The sequence below is a fragment of the Phacochoerus africanus genome, chromosome 2, assembly GCF_016906955.1.
Source record: "Phacochoerus africanus isolate WHEZ1 chromosome 2, ROS_Pafr_v1, whole genome shotgun sequence".
Taxonomy (NCBI): Eukaryota; Metazoa; Chordata; class Mammalia; order Artiodactyla; family Suidae; genus Phacochoerus; species Phacochoerus africanus.
Genome location: NC_062545.1, coordinates 138,392,665 through 138,419,561, shown reverse-complemented (window position 1 = coordinate 138,419,561; position 26,897 = coordinate 138,392,665). Strand labels below are relative to the sequence as shown.

Sequence of the window (26,897 nt, the reverse complement as noted above, 5' to 3'; positions counted from 1 at the left end):
ACTCAGGTGATTTGTACAGCTAATTTCATTATGCCTTCTTACTTAATTAGTCTTTCAACATTTCACTCACACCAGTGGACATAAAAGGGTATTAATACACTTTTTATAGTTAAAAAAAAACTGCTTTGAATTAGTCAATAAACATCTCAGAATTTGAATATTTTCTATATCCACTATTAGAAATATACCAAAACTATCTGAAATGCATACCCATTCTATATTAAAAAAACCTATTCTGATGTCAGATAAACATGATGCTTATATCTACTGATTTTTACAGTCTTTATATAAGTAAATAATTGTTAGTTCTGAGAACGGGTCAGTTCCTAGTTAATGAATATAGAAATAGGAAATAGCTTTGAAATAACATATATGTACTGCTATCAAGGAGAGCTTACTAAAACAATCCTCTGAGGACTTTAAATTCCTAACACATCACACACACGCTGCCTGGTTGCTGCGTGGTGTGAAACATGGTTCTCTTTTGCCCTAAACTTTTTTTTTTTATTACTCAAATGAATTTATCACATCTGTAGTTGTATAATGATCATAACAATCTGACTTCACAGGATTTCCATCCCACAGCCCAAGCTGCCCTAACCTTTGAATGTGGTATTCTACCAACTGGCCAGCAAAACTATCTTTAGTGGTTGATTCTACATGCATATTCCTTCCTCTAAAACTTGGAGAATATGGTCTACTGGGTTGTTTTTGTTTTGTTTTGTTTGTTTTTGTCTTTTTAGGGCTGCATCTGCGGCATATGGAGGTTCCCAGGTTAAGGGTCGAATTGGAGCTGTAGTCCCTGTACACCACAGCCACAGCAATGCCATATCCAAGCCACATCTGTGACCTACACCACAGCTCACAGCAACGCTGGATCTTTAATCCACTGAGCAAGGCCAGGGATTGGACCTGCGTCCTCATGGATGCTAGTCTGATTCATTTCCACTTAGCCACAATGGGAAATGCCCCCTCTACTGTTGATAGTATTCTTTCCTTAAAGATTTATTTCTAATAATTTAAAATGTAAATTTATATAGATTTGCTTGACAATTTGGGTCAAATTCTAAAAGGTACTTGAAAGTTTTATTAGAATCTCAGGCAAGTCATTTTCCAGAATGTTATCTTTAATGTCTCTACTAAATAAATAACATTTACACACAAGACAAAACCATCACAGGGCTCCTCAAAGAATCCAAAGTGTTAAAATCTAAAGTATATGTACAGAGGGGTATCAACCATTTCAAATTCTAAAATCAAGCATCTGCAGGTAAGCAATCACCTTGATTAAAATCTTCCAAGCTTAATTACTCCTCCTTAAATAATTTTAAGTTTTTTGTTGAACAAAAGAGATACAAATGTATCTCTTGTGCAAATTAACTTTAAAAATACAGTATGGCTTAAAAAGTCATCAGTTACTTCTGCAGCATCATACTATATGAGCATACTTTTCATCATTCTGCATTAGCCATTATTCTTAGTTCAAGTGAACACAGCATACACAACTATAGACAATATAAACCTAAGCACTCTGTCCCCAAAAGGAATAAAGGATTAAGATGCTATTGAAGCAAATGCATTTCTAGGGATTTTTATGAAGAAAATAAACATCAATGGAATTCGAGAAATTAGATTTGCAGGGCTCATCTCTGTGTTAGAAATTTCTTGGGGAAACCCCGTCTGCCTTAGGAGTAACAGGTAATAGGCACAACTCATTCCATTCTTCCTATCACAAGTTAAAAAATAAAGTTCATGCAATTTTCAAATATTAATTTCTTATAAACCCATTCAACAATTTCTTTAAAAAAGAAAAGTGTAACCTCTGCTTTAAGAGATCACAAAAAAATTAAAAAGCTCAAATATTGCCATAATTAAGAATAACAAAGTCATCATTTATACAAGCTTAAGAATTCAAGTTGTTTGTGCAATGAAATTAAAATCTATAACAATCATTCTGAGCTACAAACTAATGTGTAGATTACCTTGCAAGTGATATCATCAACTTCTAATTTTATTTACATTAATGACAGGTGTAACATTTACCAATTACAAGTCTACAGGTTTACTTGATGGTAGTAGTTGAGCTTTTCCAATAGGATTTTTTGGGGAACCTTTATACCAGACCCTCTCTTTTTCTGAAGGTTTTCTAAGGATCTTGTTATTATTTATGCCAATGGAAAAGCCCATATCATTATTTACAACAGATTTTGATATATCATGATTCGTCAGATCATCCAAGGGAACCTTAATTTGGCCATTAGATATCACTTCCTGTTTACAAACTCTGGTAGATCTAACAGAAGCATTCACAGAGTGTGGGTGTCTCTTCATTTGTGAGAAAGATGTACAAATTAACTCCATGCTTGATTTTGAAATCATGTCCGTGTTTGTCTGTTTGCATGATGTAGACTTCTGTTCTTTTGGACCTGATTTGGTACGTGGAATAGACGAGTCTTTTGAAGTACTTTCTATATGAGAGGGAAGAGCACTATCACAGCTCACTGACTTAACCAGAGGAGAAGCAGTGTCACCAAGACTTGCTAATTTATGCCTTGGAGGTTGTCCACCATACTCCAACAAAGAATTAATTCTTCTGACAGACTGACGGACAGGTGTACGCTGAAACTTAAGAGGTGACTTAACTTTTGTTTGATTTGGTTCATTTAAAGAAAGCTTGTTAAACCACTGTATATGGTCAGAAACCTTTCCATGCTCTGTCATTTGTAAACGTTCAGAAACCGTTTTAGCACATGTTTCCACCAATGACTGCTGTTTAACGATTCTCACAGGCCTAGGCTTTGACACATTTGCGTTGTTACATGTAAGCTGCCCTGAGGAAGAGGTGCTAGCCACATCCTCCCTAGAAGCTGCGCATTTCAGTAATTCAATCACATTTTCATTCTCCTTCAATTTCGTGTTTAGTGTATCCCCTGGGGACTCTTGCTTTATTTGTTCATCGCTGGGCAATTCTTGCTTGCTTATGTAATCTTTTGGTATATGTGAATGAATGCTGCTTTCTAGCTCTATCTTCATCTGAGTTGAGTAACATTTTATAGTGACTTCGCTATCCAATTTCTGCATTTGATGTAGTGATAAGTCTCCTTCTGAAAAACTATTTTCATCTTTATATGTGTGGTGTTCATTTGATTCTATCACAGTCAAATTATTAGTTTCAAATAGATTTTTCTCTGGGCTATATTCAATAGAAGATGTTTCACTGAATTTTACTTTCTCCACATTAGTTAATGATGACTGCCCGTGATTTATCAATGCATGAAGATTACTACCAGATTCAGAAAATGCTTTCTGAATTTTCATCACAGTCTCTGTTGTCAAGTTATTTTCATCCCCACTAAGAGAGCTTCCAGTTATGCTGTTATTATGCTTATTGTGTACATTAGAAGGGGTGGGCTCATAGGCGCTAACAGGTGACTTTTCAAGCATTATATCAGGCTCCAAAGAAGAGTTTTCCACCTCAAGAGTTCCATCTTTTGGAGAAGTTTCATTTCCATCTATTTCTTGAAAACTTGAACCACTAGGTCCTGTCCAAGACATCCGGTAACTTTTTCCACCTGGCCGCTCTGGAGTTAATAAGTTTTCCTCAGACTTACTGATCTTTTTTGAACCTAAAATAAAGCAGTTGTTTTTAATCATTTATATTTAACCCAGTTTTGAAATGTTATTCAAATATATGAAAAATTAAATACTAAGCATTTAATTCTGATGAATTAAAGATTTGTTAAAATAAATAATTTTTATATATAAATGTCGAACATTTTTATATTTACATTTACAAAAATACTCCATTGGTTCATAGAAAAATACATTGCCAATTCAAATATTTTCACTACTCAAACACAAATTTTCAATTTCTAGAACAAATTACTTAATATTTATTTTATCATTAAGAAAGCAACGAAAGGTTGTATGTCAATTATATCAATAAAACAGGAAGAAAAGTTTTAAAAAACAACTACACTAGTCTTTTGGGGTAAAACTCCAACAATACCATGTAAATGTACCTTTTTTTGTTAATCTTTCATCAGTATCTGGGCTAAAAAGCAGACCTGTTTTTACAGATTCAATCCTGTTTTTTAAACTTTGTTGACTTGCAAGTCGTCGACCAACATTCTCAGATCTATCGACACCAGAACATGCATTCTGTACAGAAAAAAAAAAGCAAAAGAAAAAGTTTTGGTTAGCCTATAGTTAATTAAACCTAGTCAATTCAAAATATTAAGACAAAGTAAAATTTTGGAGTTATCAAAATCCTCTATCGCTAATTTAAAAAGTATATAGCTAGATGAATAGGTAGATATAATTGCAGAACAATTTTACAGCAAACACAATATACTTGCATGCATGCTGATTAAAGTGTAAACATTTGATTTGACTATTAGTGGATATTTTACTATCTAAAATAAAAACCTCACACATTAACTTAAAAAAAATTTTTTTTGTGATGACTCTGTGCCAGGGCCTGTTCACAAGAATGAAAGAAAGCAAAAAACAAAAGAAAAAAACAAAAACCAGACCAAAATTGTACCCTTGTGGAATTTATATTCTCAATAGGGAGATTTAGACTTAGATTTTATAAATGCAGACTATACAATACATAAGATGAAAAGTGCTATGGAGAAAAGTCAAACAAGGTAAGCATTTGGAATGGTGAAAGATGGGGATGTAATTTTAAACAGTGATCAGGAGTTCCTATTATGGCTCAGTGACAAAGAACCCAACTAATATCCATGAGGACGTGGGTTTGATCCCTGGCCCTGCTCAGTGGGTTAAGGATCCGGCATTGACGTGAGCTGTGGTGTAGGTCGCAGACTTGGCTTGGATCTGGCATTGCTATGGCTGTGGTGTAGGCTGAGGCTGTAGCTCCGATTTGACCCCTAGCCTGGGAACTTCCATATGCCACCAATGCGGCCCTTAAAAAAAAAAAAAAAATTAAAGAAACAAAATACAAAACAAAACCCATAGTGATCAGAAGATGATCTGTGAGTAAAGAAAAACAAGAGAGAGAGTCATGAAGGTATAAAAGGGAAAGAACATTACAGTGAGAAGAAGACACCAATGCAGTCTCTAGGGATGAAGCAAGGCCTGGCACATTTAAGAAACTGCAGGAGGCAAACGTGAATGAAGCTAAGTGAGCAAGGGAAAGTGGCAACAGGAGAGCCTTGAGAGGGAGGCCAGGAACAGATCGTGTGGAGCACTGCAGGTCAATGTAAGGACTTTGGCTTTTTTCCCCCCCTCAGAGTGAAGCAACAAGTGACTGGAGGGTTCTGAGCAAAGAACTGACATGACTTAACTCTGGTTTTTAGAGGATAATTTTGGCTCTAGTACCACATCAAGGCAGTAGCAGGTAGACCTACCAGCAGGAACTTACTGTAGTTATCTGAGTTCCAAATGACATACCTTAGAGAAGATTAGAAATGTAGAACCAGTGATAAATGGTTAGTCTGGATAGACTCTGAAAGCAGAAGTGAGACAGGATTCCCCAATGGCTCAGACAGTGCATGTGAGAGAAAGTGAGGGGGCAAGAATGCCTGCATGCTTTTTTGGACCAAGTGATTGGAAGAATGAATTGGTAAAGACTGTAGGTAAAAGTGGGGGTGGGGGAATGGAAAAAGAGCAGCAGTGAAGAAATGCATCTCAGGAGCTCCATTTGGAGTAGGTTACACTTGAGATGTCTAATGGATCAACATCCAAGTAAGGAGATCAAATGGGTAGATGTTAAACAGTCATGTTATTCAGGAGAACATTTTGGACTAGAGATATAAACTTGACACATTAAGTGATACATGACCTTTAAAGCTTATGATCACCTTGAGAGTGGGTCAAGAAAGGAGAAATCCAAGGGCAAAGCTTTGGACTTCCAGTGTAAAGGAATTGGAAAATTAACTGGTGAAGAAGAAAACCATGAGACTAAAGTGTCCCTGCAGCAAGGAAAGAAAGCATGCCAAAGAGGAGCAAGTCACCAGCTGCATTACATGCTGCTGACAGATCAAGTCTAACAAGGGCTGATATCTGTTCACCTATCTGAGCAATCCATGAGGCATCTTGTGAGAAGTGTCTCAGTGAGTGCTGGGGATGAAAGCTACATGAACTGATTTAGGCAGAATAGAAAAGGAGGAACTGGAGATAACACAAGTGTAAAAGTTTGGTATAAAGAGGAGTAGAGAATGGGACAGTAAATGGAGGAGAGGCAGGGATGAGAGTCTTTTAGCATCAGGTCTTCAGCGTTTGCTAATATAAATATCAATGAAATGGTGAAAGACACTTACTCTATCTTTGCTACTTTTCCCCAGACTAAATTTCAAACGAAGAGATCTTCGAACCTTTTCTTTACGGCTGATTTTAGGAGAGAAACAGCCTGCTTTTCCTGATTCCACCCTAGAAAGAATGGGATTAAAAACATCAGTTCACAGCATAAGAACTGAAGGAATTTCTACACAATAAAAACTGGAAGTCCAGAGCCAATCACATTGTTAGCAGTTGAACAGAGTAATAATTTTCTAGGTTTAAGATACCATATATGTATGTTGTATTTGCATATAAAAATGATCTTTCCTGTTAAGAGTTTAGTCACATATAAATCAGGTTAGAATACACTAGTCTTTTACATTAATAGGAAATTTAAAAATTACACACATCAACATAAAACAGGATTTTTTTCTTTTAGCAGCACTGTCAGCATGTGGAAGTTCTGGGGCCAGGGACTGAACTCAAGCTGCAGTTGTGACCTGCACCATAACTGAAGCAATGGTTCCTCAACCCACTGCGCCACACGGGAACTTCCAAAATAGGATTTTGGGCAAGTAAAATGGACTCAAAGTAGGAATCTTTCCCTGGAGAATATGCACTTGATTAATAAGAACTATAAAGGCAAAGGGGTTTTTTCTAAATTATGACTCAAATATGACTCTCAATAGGAAGACACAAAATATTTTATTAACTATATATACCAAATTTTTATCCAGTGAAAACAAAATAAATGTCCTGGATAATTACCTGCAAACTTTTTTGCTTGCAATCCTTTTACTTCGTCTTAGCATGCCTGTACTGATCAAATGGTTTCCACTGATGGCTACAGGAGAGAGTGAACCCTGAGATGACCCTTCTGGGCTTGTATCAAAGTGAACTATAAAAATAACCACACGTAAGAGATTATGCATACTTACTTTCTTTTCAAAGTATAAAATATTAAAACAGTTAGATTTAAAGTCTTAATTTCTACCCCTAAACAATGACAAAATCATGTAATTTCTGGTTAGAATCTTTAGGGGTCAAATAACCCAACTCAACTTTAAAAAGTATCAATTTCTTACTTTTAGTTGCCAATTAAAGATTAAACATTAAACATTATCTTATATTAGAGTTTTGCTTTAAACTCCTAATTCTACAAGGGAGGGGTATACTGGTTGCAGACTGGGGAAAGGCAAGCTTTTAAGACATAGAGACTTGAGTTTGTCTACCACTTACTAAATGACTTTAGGCTCTAAAAAATGGACTTCTGTGGGTTGGTAAGGGATCTGGAAATCATGCCATAAGCTCTAAAATTTTTGAGAAGGGGGGTAAGAAAAAAATACCTCCAAAACTTTAAAAATTCCCCACACTGTAACCTACAATGGTTACTCCAGTGGTAACACCCCTACTTTGGATTTAGAGATGCCCAAATGCTGGCGACCTCAAATCAACAGAAGATAGGAGTTCCCATTGTGGCTCAGCAGAGATGAATCTGACTAGTATCCATGAGGATGCAGATTTGATCCTTGGCCCTGCTCAGTGGGTTAAGGATATGGCATTGCCGTGAGCTGTGGTGTGGGTAGCAGACACTGCTCGGATCTGGCATTGCTGTGGCTGTGGTATAGGGCAGGGGCTGCAGCTCTGATTCAACCCCTAGCCTGGGAACCTCCATATGCTGCAGGTGCAGCCCTAAAAAGACAACAACAACAACAAAAAAAATCAACAGAAGACAGCAATCCAGCCACAGCTTGAAATCCAGAAGTAACTAAAGAAGAATTCAAGGTGTTCAATCACATAAAATCTGAGCACCAGTGCTATCCACAATGACCCATAAGTTTCAATAGGTATGGCAGTAAAACAGACACACACACACACACACACACACATTAATTATACTGAACCACTGTCTATTTTAAGTTAGGGGACTTTATAAAAATTGAGAGATTTGACAAAACGGAGAATAAAACTCTGGCTCCCAAAGGTTGGTATTAATATGAAACAGCACCTTGCCCAGAATAGGCACTCATGTTAATGGTTATGACTCAATTATATAAATTTTATTTGCTACCTGATACTGGCGTAGAACTGCTGCTGAAGAGATTACTTGGCAACAACTCAAAGTTAAAATTGTGCTTGATGGACCTCCTTTTCTTACTTGAGAAACCATGAGAATCTACTGGCAGTTTACGCTTAGCATTTGGTGTAAGAATCGGTGATTCGGATAGCTGGGCTAAAAAAAAATGACAGTGATTTGTTGTTTCTCCCACAGAATCGATAAAATACAAACACTTTATATAATTTCTTCTTATAAAGCTATTACTTAGCGCTAACCTAACTTGGGGGCGGGATATGTTCACATTAACATTATGAAATATAGATTATATAACTAAATTAACACTATGCAATTACTTAAAAATAGTGAACTGGCAAAGTGGCAAGACTCTTAACAACAGTATAACTTAAACACCAAATAGACTAAAAGATGCATATAATACACAGTAAAGAGTATTCAACAGGGAAAAAAATTATAATCAAGGTGTTAAACAAAAACTGATCTAAATATTATTGCTTTTCATCATGACTATCAACCAGTTAATGTCTTCAATCTGTAAAACAAAACAAATAATCATGTTTTCTGTTGTTGGGTTGAATTATTTAGTCACAAGCAAACCAAAATAAAAAATGAACATACAGTGATAACTTTCTGATTCTAAAATAAAAGAGATTGAGTTATTTTCACATGTCCAATAGCATCCAATTTACAAACAGGATATGATTTAGAAGATTAAAGATATAATAGACTGAAATAAATTCTTACTCATAATTTTAGGTTCATTATATCCAATGTAATTATATGTTATATATAATTACATATTTATATATCCAATGTTATAATATATTATAGTATAATAGCTTCACTGAAAATTATATTTGAAATCAATTAAACAAGTTAGGTACTTAGCATAGTAATTAATTTCTATATAATACATAGAAATTCTATTTAAATAACTTCATATAATACCTACCAGTTCTTTCCTGTTGAGGTGTAATAGAAGGTGTTCTACTAGATTTAAGTTTATTTAATGCTCCACTTACAAAATCTGAAATGCAAGGCATGCATAATCATATAATCAATTATAACTTAACATTTATCTATCTTTCACCAATAATTCATGTTGCTATTTTTGGTCTTCTAGCACCTAAGTTTATATCAACATATATATTTTAAAGTCACTTAAAGTTATTTAAAAGGAATTATTTTAAAATAGGAAAAAAAACTGAAGGATACATTTTTATTCTGTTCTCCACTTATACTCCTAAATCTCTCAAAAAAATAAATTAGTAAATAAGACATACAATACAGAATGAATGTATACAGTGTATATATGTATGTATAGAATGAGTGTGGAAGAAGAAATCATTATTTTTTGAGGAAGGGAAGAAGAGATGGCATCAAGAGAAATAACTTTCACAAGGGAAAGAAAAACCTGGAGAGTGTCCTGAGGGATTTGTAGGTGTTGATTAGGTAGGAAAGTAAAACGCAGACAAGGTGACTTGCATATCCAAAGGCATGTAAGAAAAGCAGAATTTACATCTACTAGAAACCAGGAATTTGATACTGCTAGAGAGAATAGTGAAGAGTAGATATGGGAAGAGCCAAGTCTTGTATATTAGGCAGAACAGAGCTGTATATCATTTTTTTCCCCTCATTTTATGGCCGTAACCTTAGCATATGGAAGCTGCTGAGCCAGATATGGAATCTGAGCTTCAGCTGTGGAAATGCCAGATCCTTTAACCTACTGCACTGGGCCGGAGATCAAACCCGCACCTCCACAGCATCCCAAACCACTGCAGTCTGATTCTTAACCCACTGCACCATAGCAGGAACTCCTATATATCATTTTGAAGAACCTGAACTTCACCAAAGGCAAAAAGGAGCAAAATTATTTCTGCACTTTAGAAAAATCACTTTGGCAGCAGTGACAGATTTGGAGACAGGCAAGCTAGGTAAAGGCTCTTCTAAGTATGCTATTCAGCCATTCAACAAATATTTATCTTCTACCTATTGCGTGTTAGGCACAATGAAGATACAACAGTGACCAAAAAGACATGGTTTTGCCTGCATGAAACATTCCAATGGAGGAAATAAACACTAAATATACTAAGGAATTAAATACCTACTGTCAAATGGGTAGTGTGAAGTACAAATATAACAACAGACTTAGAATGAAGAGTGAGAGAAGATTTTCCTGAGGAAATGATAGTTGAAACCTGAAGGAAGAGTTGGTATTAGCCAGGCAAAAGATGAAGGTCTGAACTGAGGTAGGAGCTATGGAAAAGAAGGCAGGAATAAAGGCATTTAAGAGATCAAAGTGATAAGACTTGGTGGACAGCGGGATATGGGAATGAAGAAAGAGCAGATAGGACATCAGAAATTCTAATTTTGATGACCAAGTAGACAATGGTGCCACCTAAAGAAGTTCTACAGGCCAGGAGAGAGTGGAATGACATACTCAAAATATTGAAAGATAAAAACTATCAGCCCTATCATTCAGCTATGGAGGAGAAATGAAGGCTTTCCCTGACAAACAGAAGCTGAGGGAGTTCATCAGTGCTAGACCTGCCTTATAAGAAATGTGGAAGAGAGTTATTCTACCAGAAACAAAAAGGCAAAAGTACACAAAACTTTGAGTAAGATGATCAATAGACAGAATCAGAAAACTGCAACTCTATACCAAAACAAGTTGTCAAACAATTATATAATAAAGGTTAAGGAGTTCCTGTCCCGTCTCAGAGGTTAGTGAGTATCCATGAGGACCTGAGTTCCATCCCTGGCCTCACTCAGTGGGTTGGGGATCCGGTATTGCCATGAGCTGTGGTGTAGGTCGCAGACGCGGCTCAGATCCTGCGTTGCTGTGGCTCTGGAGTAGGGCAGCAGCTACAGCTCCAACTGGACCCCTAGCCTGGGAACCTCCATATGCCGTGGGTAGGGCCCTAAAAAGACAAAAACACCAAAAATAAAATTAAAAAAATAAATAAATAAAAAATAAAGGTTAAAGGAAAAAAAGCAGTAAAACCAATCCTAGCTACTTCAATTTGGTAGAGAACTCAAAACATAAAGAAATAATTTGAGACAACAAAAACATAAAAGCGGAAAAGGATGAAACTCCTATAGGCAAAATGAAGACAAGATGCTACTGGCAGAAGAAGGACTATTTTATCTACAAGACAATTTTTATTTATTTATTTATTTATTTCTGTCTTTTTTAGAGCCACACCCACAGCATATGGAGGTTCCCAGGCTAGGGGTCTAATCGGAGCTGTGGCTGCCAGTCTACACCAGAGCCGCAGAAATGCCGGATCTGAGCTGTGTCTGAGACCTACACCACAGTTCATGGCAACACTGGATCCTTAACCTACTGAGCAAGGCCAGGGATTGAACCTGCAACCTCATGGTTTCTAGTCAGATTCGTTTCCGCTGCACCACAATGGGAACTCCTATAAGACAATTTATACAAACCTCATAGTAACCACAAAATATAAAACAACAGATATAAAATTAAATAAAGAAAACTGAGGAATAAAACATATAGAAAACCACCCAACTAAAATGGCAGATAGAAACACAGAAAAAAAAAATGGAGATATAAAACAATCAGAAAAAAAGATAAAATGGCAGTACTAAGTCTTTCTCCACCAATAGTCATCATAAATGTAAATGGACTGACTTCACCAATCAAAAGACACAGAGTAGCTGGATGGATAAAAAGTCAGGACCCAACTATATGCTGCCTCCAGGAGACTCACTTCAGCTTTAAAGACAAAACAGGCTCAAAGTGAAGATATGTAAGATGCTATTCCAATCAAAAGATAGTCAAAAGAAAGTGGGTATAGCCATACTCATTTTAGATAAAAAAATATTTCGGGAGTTCCTGTGGTGGCTCAGTGGTCAACGAATCCAACTAGTATCCCTGAGGATACAGATTTGATCCTGGCCTTGCTCAGTGGGTTAAGGATCCGGCATTGTGTGAGCTGTGATGGAAGTCACAGATGCAGCTCAGATCCCACGATGCTGTGGCTATGGCATAGGCTGACAACTATAGCTCTGGTTCAACCCCGAGCCTGGAAACCTCCATATGCTGCAGGTGTGGCCCTAAAAAGACAAAAAAAAAAGAAAGAAAAAAAAATTTCAAGCCAAAAAGGTAACAAGAGACAAAGATGGACACTGTATAATGATAAAGGGGACAATTCAGCAAGAAGAAACAAGAGTTATTAATACGTGTGCACTTAACATATGAAAACCAAATATATGAAGTAATTATTAACAGAACTAAAGGGAGAAATTGACATAAACACAGTAACAGTAGGGGACTTTAACACTTCACTTACATAAATGGATAGTTCATTTAAAAAGAAAGTCAACAAAGAAACAGCAGTCTTAAATGAAACATTAGACCAGATGAACTTAATAGATTTGCACATGGAACATTCTCAAGGATAGACCATAACTTGGAACACAAAACAAGTCTCAATAAATTTACGACTGAAATTATACCAAGAATCTTTTCCAATCATAATAGTATGAAACTAGAAATCAACTATAAGGAAGCTGGAAAAATTAAAAATGCGAAGATGAAACAACCATTGGGAGTTCACATCATGGTGCAACAGAAACAAATCCGACTAGGAACCACGCGGTTGTGGATTTGATCCCTGGCCTTGCTCAGTGGGTTAAGGATCTGGCGTTCCTGTGAGCTGTGGTGTAGTTTGAAGACGTGGCTTGGATCTGGCGTTGCTGTGGCTCTGGTGTAGGCTGGCAGCTGTAGCTCCAATTAGACCCCTAGCCTGGGAACCTCCATGTCACAGGTGCAGCCCTAAAAAAAGACAAAAAGACAAAACAAAAAAACCACACAAAAAACCCAAAAAACTATTGGGTCAATGAAGAAATCAAAGGAGAAAAAAAACAGGTAAATCCTACAAAACAGTCAAAGATTTAATACCTATTCTTAAAGACTGAAGAGGAAGGAACACTTGCTAACTCATTTTATGAGGCCAAATTACCTTGATACCAAAGCCAAACATGATAATGCAAAAAAAAAAAAAAAGAAAATTACAGGCCAGTATTTCTGATGAAAATAGAGCCAAAAATCCTCAACAGAATATTGGCTAGAAGCTGCAGCTCTGATTTGACCCCTCCATATGTTGCAGGTATGGCCAAAATAAATAAATAAATAATTTAACATTGTTAATCTTCAACAAAGGAGGCAAGAATATACAATGGGGAAAAGACAGTCTCTTCAGCAAGCAGCTGGACAGCCGCATGTAAATCAGTGATGTTAGAACACACCTTCACACCACACACAAAAATAAAACTCAAAATGGCTTAAAGACTCAAATATGAGATGAAACATGAGTTGTTCCCATCATAGCTCAGTGAAAACGAATCTGACTAGCATCCATGAGGATGTAGGTTCAATCCCTGGTCTCACTCAGTGGGTTAAGGTTCTGGCGTTGCCATGAGCGGTGGTGTAGGTCACAGATACAGCTAGGATCCCACATTGCTGTGGCTGTGGTGTAGGCTGGCACTTACAGCTCTGATCCAACCCCTAGCCTGGGAACCTCCATATACTGTGGGTCTGGCCCCAAAAAGAAAAAAAAAGAGAGAACATAGGAAAAACATTCTGACATAAATCATATCAATGTTTTCTTAGGTAAGTCTCCCAAAGGCAATAGAAACAAAAGCAAAAACAGGAGTTCCCGTCGTGGCTCAGTGGTTAATGAATCCGACTGGGAACCATGAGGTTGCGGGTTCAATCCCTGGCCTTGCTCAGTGGGCTGGGGATCCAGCGTTGCTGTGGGCTGTGGGGTAGGTCTTGGACGTGGCTTGGATCTGGCATTGCTGTGGCTGTGGTATAGGCTAGCAGCTGTAGATCTGATTGGACCCCTAGCCTGGGAATCTCCATGTGCCACTGGTGCAGCCCTAGAAAAGGCAAAAATACAAAAAAAAAGCAAAAACAAACAAATGGAACTTAAGCTAACTTCTAAGTTTTATAAGGTTTTCCACAGCAACGAAAACCATAAACAAAATAAAAATACAACCTATGGACTGGGAGAAAATACTTGCAAATGATGTGACCAAAAAGGGCTTAATTTCTAAAATACATAAATAAACTCATACAATTCAACAAAAAAATCAAACAACTCAATCAAAAAATGGTCCAAAGACCTAAATAGACATTTATCCAAAGAGGACATACAGATGGCCAACAGGCAAGTAAAAGATGCTTATCTTCACTAATTATTAGAAAAATGCAAATTGAAACTACAATAAGGTACACCTAACACCCATCAGAATGGCCATTATTAAAAAGTCCATAAAAAAATTAATGTTTGAGAGGATGTAGAGAAAAGGGAACCCTCTTCCACAGTCGGTAGGGATATAAACTGTGCAACCACTATGAAGAACAATATGGAGATTCCTCAAAAAAACTAGAAATAAGAGTTGCCATATTATCCAGCAATCCCACCCCTGGGCATACACCCAGACAAAACTATGATCCAAAAAGATACATGCACCCCAATGTTCATAGCAGCACTATTTACAATAGCCAAGACATGGAAACAAACTAAATGTCCATCAACAGATGAATGGATAAGATGTGGTATATATATACAAAGAAACATTACTCAGCCATTAAAAAGAACAAAATGATGCCATTTGCAGCAACATGGATAGACGCTGAGATTACCATACTAAGTGAAAGCAGAAAGACAAACACCATATGATATCACTTATACATAGAATCTAATTAAAATGAAACAAAAGGATTTATCTATAAAACAGAAATAGATTCACAGATATAGGAAACAGACTTGTGGTTGCAGGGAGGGGATGAACAGAGGAGGTAAGGATTGGGAGTTTGAGGTTAGCAGATGCAAACTATTATACAGAGAATGGATAAACAACATGTTTCTACTATATAATAGCTCAAGGAACTATATTCAATATCCTGTAATAAACCATAAGGAAAAGAACATGTAAAAGAATGTACATATGTACAACTGAGTCACTTTGCTGTAGAGCAGGAATACAACACTATAAATGAACTGTATGTCAATAAAATTTTTAAAAAATTTTAAAAAGATTGAACATTGTTAAAATGTCCATATTACCTAAAGCAATCTATAGACAATGCAGTCCCTATCAAAATCTCAAAGACATTTTTCATGTACACAGAATTAAAACAAAAAAAAAATCCTAAAATTTATATGGAATCACAAAAGACTCTGAAAAGCCAAAGCAATGTGAGAAAAAAGAAAAAAGCTGGAGGTATCACCTTCCCAGATTTTAAATTGGATTACAAAGCTATATAGTACTCAAAACAGCCTGGTATTGGCAGAAAAACAGATACATATCAATGGAACAAAATTGAGAATCCAAAAATAAACCCACACATACATGGACAATTAATTTATGACATGGGAACAAAGAACATAAAATGGAGAAACGATAATCTCTTCAATAAATTGTGTTGAGAAAACTGGACAGACACATGAAAAAGAATGAAACTAGACTATCTTATACCACACACAAAAATCAACCCAAAATTGATTAAAGACTTATATAAGATCTGAAACCATTAAACTCCCAGAAGAAAACAGGCAGTAAGCGACGTGACATTAGTCTTAACAGTATCTTTCTGGATCCTTAACCCAGTGAGCGAGACCAGGGATTGAACCAGCATCCTCACAGACACTACGTCAAGTTCTTAACTCACTGAACCACCATAGGACCTCTCATATCACTATTTCAAATCATGATCTCACACCTGGATTATTGCCACACATTTCTGACTATTTCCCCTACTTCTGTAAGCCTCAATTCTCCAAACCAGATTACTTTCTAAAATAGTTGAATCATGTTATGCCTCTCCTCAAACTTTGCATGGATCTTCAATACCCAGTTTAACGTTCTAATTCTTTAGCTTGATATCAAGCTTACCACAATATCATCTTAATCCCTAGGGTGAACCACTCACATCATGCTGGTCTATTTACAGATACAGACATTGATTACTTGTACCTTACACAAATCTTTCTTCATGACATCCTAGAATAAATAGGACACAAATACTATGACCCTCCACCCAGTTCCCCTACATTTTACCTATTCTTCAAGAAGGTTCAGTCTAATCTCCTCTTGAAGAGTCCCTGGTCATTACAACCAGGGAACTTTTCTCCTTTTATGTTTGTGCTAAAGATCGAGCATGTTAAGACTGTGGTGTCCTTTTTATTTTCCAATGCATGTATCATGTCTTTTCAATTATGCTATAAGGACCAAAAAGGCATACACCATAGCTTATGCTTTTTTATGTTCAAACACATTTCAGGAAAAAACAAACTGCTACACCTCCACAAATGGGACTGCCATGACCACTTACCTCCTACACTTTGTCTTCGCTTTCTCTTATAGTCACCAGGAGTTTCGTAATCACCTTCTTCGAAGCCTTCTAGCGATGGAGTAGCACAGAGACCATCAATACCCAACATACCTGGTATCTTTTCTAGGATAATATCTGGAACATGCCCTAAAAAATTGTTCACAATTAAGATCTTTCCTCTACCCGCCCCCAAAATTGTTCAAATAGTATATAGCCACTTTCTAACAGTTTCCTTCAGAGTTCACTTAGAAGTGGGGATCTCCCTCATTTAAACAAATCCCATTACTTAATAATGTGACATCATACCAATATCTGATGCATAATCAATAAGAGTTTGTACTACTGCAGCCTGTAATCGCAGCTTTTTTTCTGTGTTAGCAGACATCTTTTCATGTCCTTCACTTGTCTGAAGAAGATTTGGTGCAAATATTACAGCAAGATTGCTGCTATCCATCTTATTCTCACTGGACCTTAAATGAAAAAAGGTTTTAGGAGATGGAGCCAAAGATAAAAATATAAAATTAAAATAACACATTGAGTATACATTGGAAACTTCTTACTTTATCAATTAAACACAAGATACAGTTATCCTTCATCTACCCATCTACACGAAAGACTTGAAATAACACAGAACCAGAAATACACAGCTTCTGAGTACCTAGATGTGATAAAAACATTGTTACCCACACAGTACACACTTTGTTTTTCCATACAAATTGCACATGTTTCTTTGATTTTCAAACTCACAAGAGAATATCAAAGTACTGAAGGCAGCAAATATGTCTAAACAAGTAGGCTCAATGACAGCAGAGAGAAGGGACAAATTTGAATAGCAAAACGCAAATATTTTGGAGTTCTTTTGTGGCACAGCAGGTTAAGGATTCAGCATTGTCATTGCAGTGTCTAATTTGCTGGTTCATCCCCTGGCCCAGGAACTTCTACATGCCACAGGGGGGTGGGGCTAGGGGACCAATATTTTAAAAGAAGAGGGGGGAGACAAATATTTTAAAAACACAGTAATCCAAAGCCATTCACTGGCCTAAGAATCCTATAAATACCCATTAGCCATTAAAGTATTCATAATGAGAAGGGTATACTTTTTATAGTAAGGAAAAATATAGTATTTTTATTTCCATTCCAAATGAAATTTATTATCATAAAGGTAAATCTAGCTAGCTGAGAAATATAACTATCATCTCCCAAGGCTACTCACCTAAGAGAAACTTTCCTGAGAAAGTTAAAGAAGTATCTTAATAAATCAATTGTGTGGTCAGCCAGAAGACAGGAGAGCAATAATGTAGCTGTATTCTTCTCCTCTGTTCTTAACTGTTGAGCTTTGAAAAGTGCTTCATGCAAATCACCTGGAAGAATGGGCTCTGGCAATTCCCTAAAAAACTGCTTAAGAAGTCCTGCAATATCACAAGGTGGTGCAGAAGATAGGCATCTTTCACCATGATCCAGTTTATTCTGAAATAAATATAATAATCTTGAGCATTCAGGGGCTTAAGGGTTTATTGCAAATAAAGTATCCTTTCTTATACTCTAAAGAGCTTTCTTTAATAAATTTAACTTTTGTTTTAGTATATAGATCACTCTTTCTTAGAAGGCTAAACAAAATTAAAAAAAATTTTTCATTTCATATAGTACACTACAGAAACAAGGACCATGCATTTGAAAGTACTCTGTAGGAGTTCCCGTCATGGCGCAGTGGTTAATGAATCTGACTAGGAACCGTGAGGTTGTGGGTTCGATCCCTGGCTTTGCCCAGTGGGTTGGAGATCCGGTGTTGCTGTGAGCTGGGATGTAGGCCGCAGACACCGCTCGGATCCCATGCTGCTGTTGCTGTGGCTCTGGCGTAGGCCAATGGCTACAGCTCTGATTAGACCCCTAGCCTGGGAACCTCCATATACCATGGAAGCAGCCCTAGAAAAGGCAAAAAGACAAAAAAAAAAAAAGGACTCTGTAAACTTTTAAAGAATTATATAAATAGCTTGATTGTGACTATCATTTCATAATGTATATCAAAACATCAAGTTGCACACCTTGAATGTATTTGTTAATTATATCTCAATTTCTTAAAAAAGCTAATGATACACGTTTTAGAAAAAATTTCTTCCACCATTAAAAACAAAAAAGGTATTTGCAAACTCATTTTCTGTCAATGGTTCTTCATGTAATTAGTCTAAATATTTCAATTCTAAAAACCAAATCAAAAAGCGGTACAAATGAAAAAGTATAGTTCAAGATATGCTTACCTTTAGTGCTTTTAGACGAATAACAGATCCTGATTTCCTAAAAAGCCCTTCTGTATGAATATGCTCTTCTAAAGAGGTGCAAGCATCAACAAGAAAACTGAAAGAGAGAACTCTTTTCAGGTGGTGAGACACACATCTCACTAAATCCTATTCTCCTGCGAAGATACAGGAGCAGATGGAGTACTACATACCTTTCAGAAGCTCTGATGCTACAAATTCCTATAATCTCTGATAAAAGGCTACTTTAAGTTTTCCTTCTTGCTTCCTAAATTTAATTCTCTAAAGGCCGTCATTTTACCCACACAACTTCAATGAGCCCATTCAATCCTACATCCTTGTCAATCTTAATCCATTTCTCGGCTTCTGTTCAGAGTATAAGATTTATCTTTTTTTTCTTCTTTTTTTTTGCTGCCTTCACTTCCTCACATGCCAGTTGTTGCTCAACCCTCTGCAATCAGACTCAACCCCATTACTCCATCAAGGTCACTCATGGCCAATGCCTTGCCAAATCCACAGTCAACCTACTGTCTTCATCTTGCTTACCCTACCAAGTATTTGACATACCAGACCACTCCTTGAAGCTCTCGAAAATGCTTTTTCCTTACACTTCTGGTTTTCCTGCTGTCTCCCCGAATGCTCCTTCTCAAACTTTTCTGGCTCCTCTTTTTCTGCCAGACTTTAACATCCTAGGATCACCTGGTGCTCTAAGGCCTTCTCCTCTTCCTTAGCTATTCTCTCTCTCAAGTGATCTTGCACAGCACACACAGCTTAAAAACCTGCCATCTACTACTACATTTGCCCAAAAATAAGGCAAGGTTTTTTCCTCACCAACATTACTTCTCAGAAAGTCAAATGTATCCCCGTCCTCAGAATCCTTCCCACGTTTAGAGGTGTGTGCTCAATTTCTTTATACCGAACAATTTTTAACAATCAATACTGGCTCTAAAGGCTTAGTTAACAGCTATTAACAACAAATTTGAATGGACATCAACTGCAAACAAATGAAAGCCCTGTACTGATTGATGCAAAGTGGATGAATGTTGCAGAGGGTAACTGACAGAAAAGTCTGCTTTTTTAAGAAGCAGGCAAAGAAATTACAACAAATAGTCTTTATTACTAGGGCTATGACTCTGCAATTCTAAATGTTGAAAACATCATTAAAAATTTTTATTAGCCATTTGAAAAGCAAAATAGTAAGTGGTTACCTCATGAAAGACAATGAATCTGTACCTACAGGGTGAGTTAGGGAAAACTTTTCTAAGGCAACAAGGTATTCAATAAATACTTTCGGACAATGCATCAATTAAAAACCTAAGTTATTAGACTAGGTTATAGCCAGATGAACCCTACTTAGGATTGAGGGACAGGAATTAGGAAGAGCTAAAATAGTTTCTTTATATGCATTTGAAAACTATTCTCTTAATACGTAAACTTCCCTAGTAATTTCTGAGGCAGTTAGTCCAGGTTATTTACAAATAGTGACACAGAAAAATTCAAGTGTTACACAATTTATATTCACAAAGACATCAATATTTTAGCTTAAATACTCTTTTATCCAACATTTCTAAAACAAAAAATATGAAAATTATATCTGAATTGGTAGTTTAGTATATTGCTGAGTATAATCAGAACTGCGATGGAAAAAAAATGCTACAGAACTGAAAACTCTAACTTAATAGAACAAAAATAATTTGCTTTCCAACACTTAGTCATCACTGAACCTTAAAATTCAATTCTGAAAATAAGTACAAATTAAAAAGTTAAAATATGTAAAAGTTTAAAAACAAGTTTTACAGGAGTTCCCATTGTGGCACAGTGGTTAACGAATCCAACTAGGAACCATGAGGTTGCGGGTTCGATCCCTGGCCTTGTTCAGTGGGTCAAGGATCCGGCGTTGCCTTGAGCTGTGGTGTAGGTCGCAGATGTGGCTCAGACCCCACGTTGCTGTGGCTGTGGCCAGTAGGCCAGCGGCTACAGCTCCAATTCAATCCCTAGCCTGGGAACCCCCATATGCTGCGGGTGCAGCCCTAGAAAGGGCAGAAAAGACAAAAACAAAAACAAAAAACAAGTTTTACATTAGTTAATGCTGAGAAACAAAATCAGCTGCTAGTTCCAACTGATTGTATGTATCAATCAACTATCTCCTTTTAAACATTCATATACCAGTTCGAAATATTTATTCTGCATTTCAAACTTTGCTTACCTTGGAATGTGTCCATATTCTGGTACAAGAGACTGGGGCAATGTATTAAAAGGTACTCCAAATATTTTACCCTAAAATGACAAATTCGAGTTACTCTAATACAAATAGTAGGCTCAATATAAGTCTTCTTAACCATTAGGCAAAGTAAAAACCTCAAAAAATAAAACAATAGCAGAAATAAACTATCAATCAAGACAGAAAATAACTATATCAAGTACATTTGTTAAAAAGTAACTATATACTAGACATTATGCTAGGCGCTGGGAGTTCAAAAATGGTCAAGATAAAAAGTCATTCCCCTTAAGCAATGCAGCAAATTCTGTCAGTTTCCAATCCCATAATGGGAAAATCAATCCATTTAGTGTTGAGTCAGGAAATTTTTAAACAGAATCTGGCCCCAAACATTAACATTTCTGGAAAAATACTACAGGTTCCTTCAGTAACTATATACATTTATAAAAATTATATAAATAAATGCTACAAATTCTATATATATTTATAAAATTCACATAACTATACATTTATAAAAATTATATAAATATATATTACAAGTTATATATAACCTTAAATTTTTTGTCTGCTACCTTATAAACATTAACTTGAACAAAAGGCTAAACTGACTAATAACAGGTAATTCCTGTCACTCATTAAGTACTTCCTAAAATTATATCAGGGTGGTTACTTTTAGACCTGATTATCTTTTCCACACTCTATGGGAGAGTACTAGTCAAACTGTTCTGAGGTACTCAAGGAAGGGATTAATTCAAATTGCATTTCATACTTTGAAAACTCTTTTTAAAAAGTCACATTTGAATGTGTTACATGCAAATTTTAATACATCTTAAGATACCAAGAGTACACTTGCATGCTGGATAACTTGAGTTTTTAATACACACCTCAGAATGAAAAATTTGCCAGTATCTTTGAGCATATGTTCAAACTTATTAAAATTAGTCACTGATTAAGAAGGTTATAGCTTTGGACTTAAAAATAAACTCAAGACTGTACATGTCTGCTTATATAAAATTAGATGAGTGGACATATCTTATCTTACATATGTTAATTTAGCTTAGAAGCATCTGCTTTCCAAGCATGATCTTTTTTTTTTTTTTTTTTGTCTTTTTAGGACCACACCCATGGCACATGGAAGATCAAGCCACAGGCTGAATGGGAGCTGTAACTGCTGGTCTACCATCACAGCCACAGGGACACTGGATCCAAGGCTCATCTTCGACCTACACCACAGCTCACAGCAACACCAGATCCTTAACCCACTGAGCAAGGCCAGGGATCGAACCTGTATCCTCATGGATGCTAGTAACATTCGTTTTTGCTGAGCCAAGACAGGAACTGCATGATCTTGAAGCAGTAATGTTTTTCGTGTTTTTTGTTTTGTTTTGTTTTGTCTTTTTGCCTTTTCTAGGGCCACTCACGCAGCATATGGAGGTTCCCAGGCTAGGGGTCTAATTGGAGCTGTAGCACCGGCCTACGCCAGAGCCACAGCAATGTGGGATCCGAGCCGCGTCAGCAACCTACACCACAACTCACAGCAATGCCAGATCCTTAACCCACTGAGCAAGGCCAGGGATCGAACCCGCAACCTTGGGGTTCCTAGTCGGATTGGTTAACCACTGCACCACGATGGGAACTCCTGAGGCACTTATGTTTTAAGAGCATATTATTTAACCTTCTATTTACAATAAGAAATCATTCAGTATTCTTAATGATTTGACAAAATCTCACTAGTCCTCTTCCAAGTATCTGGCTCAATTTAATTGACAAATATAGAAAAGACTGTGGTGCTTTTAGACCAGGCTACTAAGAGAAAGGACTGCTAGGTTTTAAATCTTAGCTCTCCCACCACTTATCAGCTGAGTGAATCAACTGCCCCAGTATCCTTACATAGGAACTAAGTCATGGAGTTGTAGAGAGAATTTAATGAATTAAGTGATGGAAAACATGGTGGGGGATGTAAATTATGAGTTTGGGATTAACATATTCAAACTACTACATACAAAATAGATAACCAACAAGGACATATTGTACAGCACAGGGAACTATACTCAATATCTTGTGTTAACCTAAATGGAAAAGAATCTAAAAAAGAAATAATATATATTTAATAACTGAATCCACTTTGCCGTACACCTGAAACTAACACAACTTTGTAAATCAACCATAGTCCAATAAAATTTTTTAAAAAAAATCTAAAACACTGGTGTCTGACAGAACAAGCATCTGAACGAGTATCTGCTGCTGTTACAATTATCATTTCAAGGAGAGCTATTTTTAAAAAGTTAGCATGGACAGCCCCTTATTTGGGCACATCAGAATTTACTTGATACTGTCCAACCAAACAAAACGTAAAAGTAAGTCAGATGCTGAGCTGATTAAAGTTTACAAATGTCATACATAACTAGCATTCAGAGGGCTTTTTTTAAGCCTCATTACTAACAGGTGCTATAATTTAATCTTATAAAACTAATAACATGCTTTTAAAATTTTATGTATTAGAACATCACTACAATATCATCTTTAAAAGACTTCTAACACTTTTCTTAAAGAGCTTAAAATTATCATTAGATCATTAGATAACAAACACCAAAGAGCTAAAGAAATCTAGTCTTCAAGTAACAGATCTCATTCCTGAAACACATGATCTTCTGTATTTCTTTATTAGAATATTTTTATTGGAGTTCCCGTTGTGGCTCAATGGTTAACAAACCCAACTAGTATCCATGAGGACTTGGTTAAATCCCTGGCCTGGCTCAGTGGGTTAAGCATCCGGTGTTGCTGTAGCTGTGGTGTAGGCCAGTGGCTACAGCTCAAATTGGACCCCAGCCTGAGAACCTCTGTATGCTGCAGGTGCCGCCCCCCAAAAAAAGAATATTTTTATTAGGGTTTCTGAATTAGGATGTAGACCGCTGATTATCATAACAACTATCTTAGTTGAATAAGTGGCATGTGACAGGCATTGTACTAGTCCTATCTATAGATCTTACCATTCTTTAAATCCCCTAAACAACCCAAGAAAAGTCACCATAATTCCCATTTTATAGAATAGGAAACTGAAGCTTAGGACAAGCAGCCTAAGCTGCTTAAACAAGACCACACTTTGAAAAGAGACAGAGCAGAATTCAAACTCAGATCTGAATTCAAAGGCCAAGTGTCAGCTTTCCTTGAGTGTTAAGAAAGAAAATCTCAATACAAATTATTTCATGTACTTATAAAACCTATTATACTTGAGATCATGGAAAGCCAGTTTTACAATCAGAAGAAACCACTTAGTTTTTAAAAAAACAAATATAAACAAATATGTTGCCATTAAGTTGCAAACCACAAAACCAACTTCTCCAGAATGTATAAGCTATTAAGAGGTATTTAAGCTTTTTGATAAATTTTCTGCTCCAAGAACTTATTTTCTTTCAGAAACTATAGACTATTAAGACTAGAAATGCAAATTAATTTTAGTTGTAATCACTAAGTATTTAGAAAGCACAACACATGGAGTTTCCGTCATGGCTCAGTGGAAACAAATCTGACTAGTATCCATGAGGACTCAGGTTTGATCCCTGGCCTCCCTCAGTGGGTTAAGGATATGGCATTGTTGTGAGCTGTGGTGTAGGTCACAGACACAGCTCAGACCTGGCGTTGCTGTGGGTGTGGTGTAAGCCAGCTGCTACAGCTCTGATTAGACCCCTAGACTGGGAACCTCCATATACAGTGGATGCAGCCCTAAAATGACAAAAAGAAAAAGGAAAGAAAGCACCATATAATTAAACAAATAAATCTGAAATAAAAGATTTGTATTCAACATATTTTTCACAATGAAAATATTGATGATTCTGCAGAGATTTTAAAATCTCATTCAAAATCCCCTTACCTTGACCACCCCAAAATCAACAGCTTTTGAATCATTCCAGTCTGGTTTCTCAATTTACTCATTAAAAAAAAAAAAAAAAAAAAAAAAAAAGCTTTATGATACAGCCAAGAAGCAGGCATGTTTTTTTTTTTTTCAAATTGGTGAATATAAAGTTATTATCTGAAGTCTATTTCAATACAGTCACAGCCCCTCATCTATTAATTCATTTAGAAAAATGTACTGGCACCCCTTGTCCCTCTCCAAATCTTATTCTAAAACAGTGACGATGGGGGTAGTGTTTTTCTCCCTTCAAATGTACAACTTGTTCAAAAAACAATAAATTGGCAATATTTGTAGACATTTTAAATTGTCACAACTGGGACATGCTACTGGCATCTAGTGGGTAGAAGCCAAAGATGCTGCAAAACATCCTAGGATACAGGACAGCTAATCCCAACACCCCTCAATGAATTACCTACTTCAAAATGTTAAAGTTGATGAGGTTGACACATTTAAACACATTCTTTTTTAGATCCATGAAGCATGAACTGGTATGACCTAGTAATAAATGATGGTACATAATGTGCCTCCTTTTTTAAAAAACCTAAACCTCTTTCCCCATGTACTATCATTTCCATGCCTTACTTACCACTTTTTCCGTGGATGCTGCTTCCTGCCTCCTCCGATCGCACTGTCCACGGCCACCCTTGACTTTAATGCCATAGACAGCCCGAAGCTGCTGTACCACCGCCAACCGCACCAGCTTCTGATCCCACATCCCGAACACGTCGCCCACTCTCCGAGGCGGGATGTCAGGCCTGACCCTCGCTCGCCACCAAGTCTTCCAATTTCCAAACCCTCTCAGTTTTGCTCTCAGCTCCGCTGCCTCCCGGCCACGTCTGGCACTCTTCCGGTCCCGGACCCCAGCCACTTCCACGGCTTCTTCCTTGATCCTTTACACACTTCCACCGACGGTCTTCTCCCAGCCCTTTGACCTAGCCACACCTCACCTTTCCCTCACTTACACCGGCCTTCTTTCTTGTCACTCGACCCTTTCAGCTACTTACAGAGACCTCGCTCCTTTCTCCCTAATCCTTTCGGCTCCTTGTACCACGCCTGTTACCAGCTTCTCACTACTTCCGGCTACTTTCCTCCAAGCCTTCCTTTGCCCTTTTCTATCTCTGAGCTGTAAAAACGACCCTTTTTGCCCCTTCTGCCCCAGCAGGCTCGGCTGGGCGTCCGTCCCTTTGGCCCCGCTCCCCCCAACCCTAGCCCAGCCGCCGGACCAGCCGGCTTGGGGGCCTCCTCCAGTCCCGGTCCCCGCCCGGGCTGGTCGCCGCCGTCACCCCGTTTCACAGGCTGCTCCTTCCCTCCCCCATCAGCCTTCCTGCGACCCGCGACCAGCACATCATTGCGCCCTCACTGAAGTCAAGCGTCTCTTCTCATGCCTCCGCTCCCACCGCCTCTTTAGATACCCGCAGCCTCTGCGGGCCCGTACTCCCTCAGTTCCAAGGCAGGCTCGAAAGGCAGCGCCAAACAGCGCTCCGCACTCTGATTGGTCCGCTCCTCTTTTCAAAATCAGGACCCCGGAGGGTGGCCAGAAGATGCCTGTCTAGCGAGGTGAGGGCGAAGAGGAGACCACAAAGGGGGTGGCGGGCAAAACTAAGAAACACAAAGAGAAACGTAAGTTCCACTTACTCCTTCTTAGCCATATTTTTGGAGGAAAATACTGTTTGTTGTGTATTTTAAAACACCTGGCACTTTGAGACAATATATTTGGGAAATGTAATAGACACCTTATTCTCATTTTTTTCAGAACTTGGCCGAGGCCCGAGGCCCTTTTACGAAGAAACTGGTTCTACGGAACCGGAGCGGAGACAATTTGG

At 37.4% G+C, this 26,897-nt stretch overlaps 1 protein-coding gene across 2 annotated transcripts; it reads right to left on the bottom strand.

Moving 5' to 3' along the window:
* Positions 1 to 1,109: 1,109 nt before the first annotated feature.
* ARHGAP11A (Rho GTPase activating protein 11A) lies at positions 1,110 to 26,537 on the bottom strand. Of its 2 annotated transcripts, XM_047766786.1 has the most exons (12): positions 25,661 to 26,537; positions 21,150 to 21,220; positions 18,947 to 19,043; positions 17,905 to 18,158; positions 16,998 to 17,161; positions 16,692 to 16,838; positions 9,276 to 9,350; positions 8,318 to 8,479; positions 7,015 to 7,144; positions 6,288 to 6,396; positions 4,023 to 4,161; positions 1,110 to 3,626 (listed from the first exon to the last, which is right to left on the bottom strand). In XM_047766786.1, the coding sequence occupies exons 1-12, from the start codon at positions 25,787 to 25,789 to the stop codon at positions 2,047 to 2,049; spliced, it is 3,057 nt and encodes a 1,018-aa protein (XP_047622742.1). In that variant the 5' UTR covers positions 25,790 to 26,537; the 3' UTR covers positions 1,110 to 2,046. The 2 variants fall into 2 exon arrangements, with proteins under 2 accessions (XP_047622742.1, XP_047622743.1); XM_047766787.1 differs by lacking the exon at positions 9,276 to 9,350.
* Between the last annotated feature and the right edge of the window lie 360 nt (positions 26,538 to 26,897).

Coding starts and splice junctions, on each gene's coding strand:
- ARHGAP11A (XM_047766786.1), bottom strand. CDS start 25,789: ATGTGGGATCAGAAGCTGGTGCGGTTGGCGGTGGTACAGCAGCTTCGG. Junction 8,480..9,275: donor ACCTCAACAGGAAAGAACTG/GTAGGTATTATA, acceptor ATTTTTTTTTAG/CCCAGCTATCCGAATCACCG. Junction 6,397..7,014: donor GCAAGCAAAAAAGTTTGCAG/GTAATTATCCAG, acceptor CATTCTTTCTAG/GGTGGAATCAGGAAAAGCAG.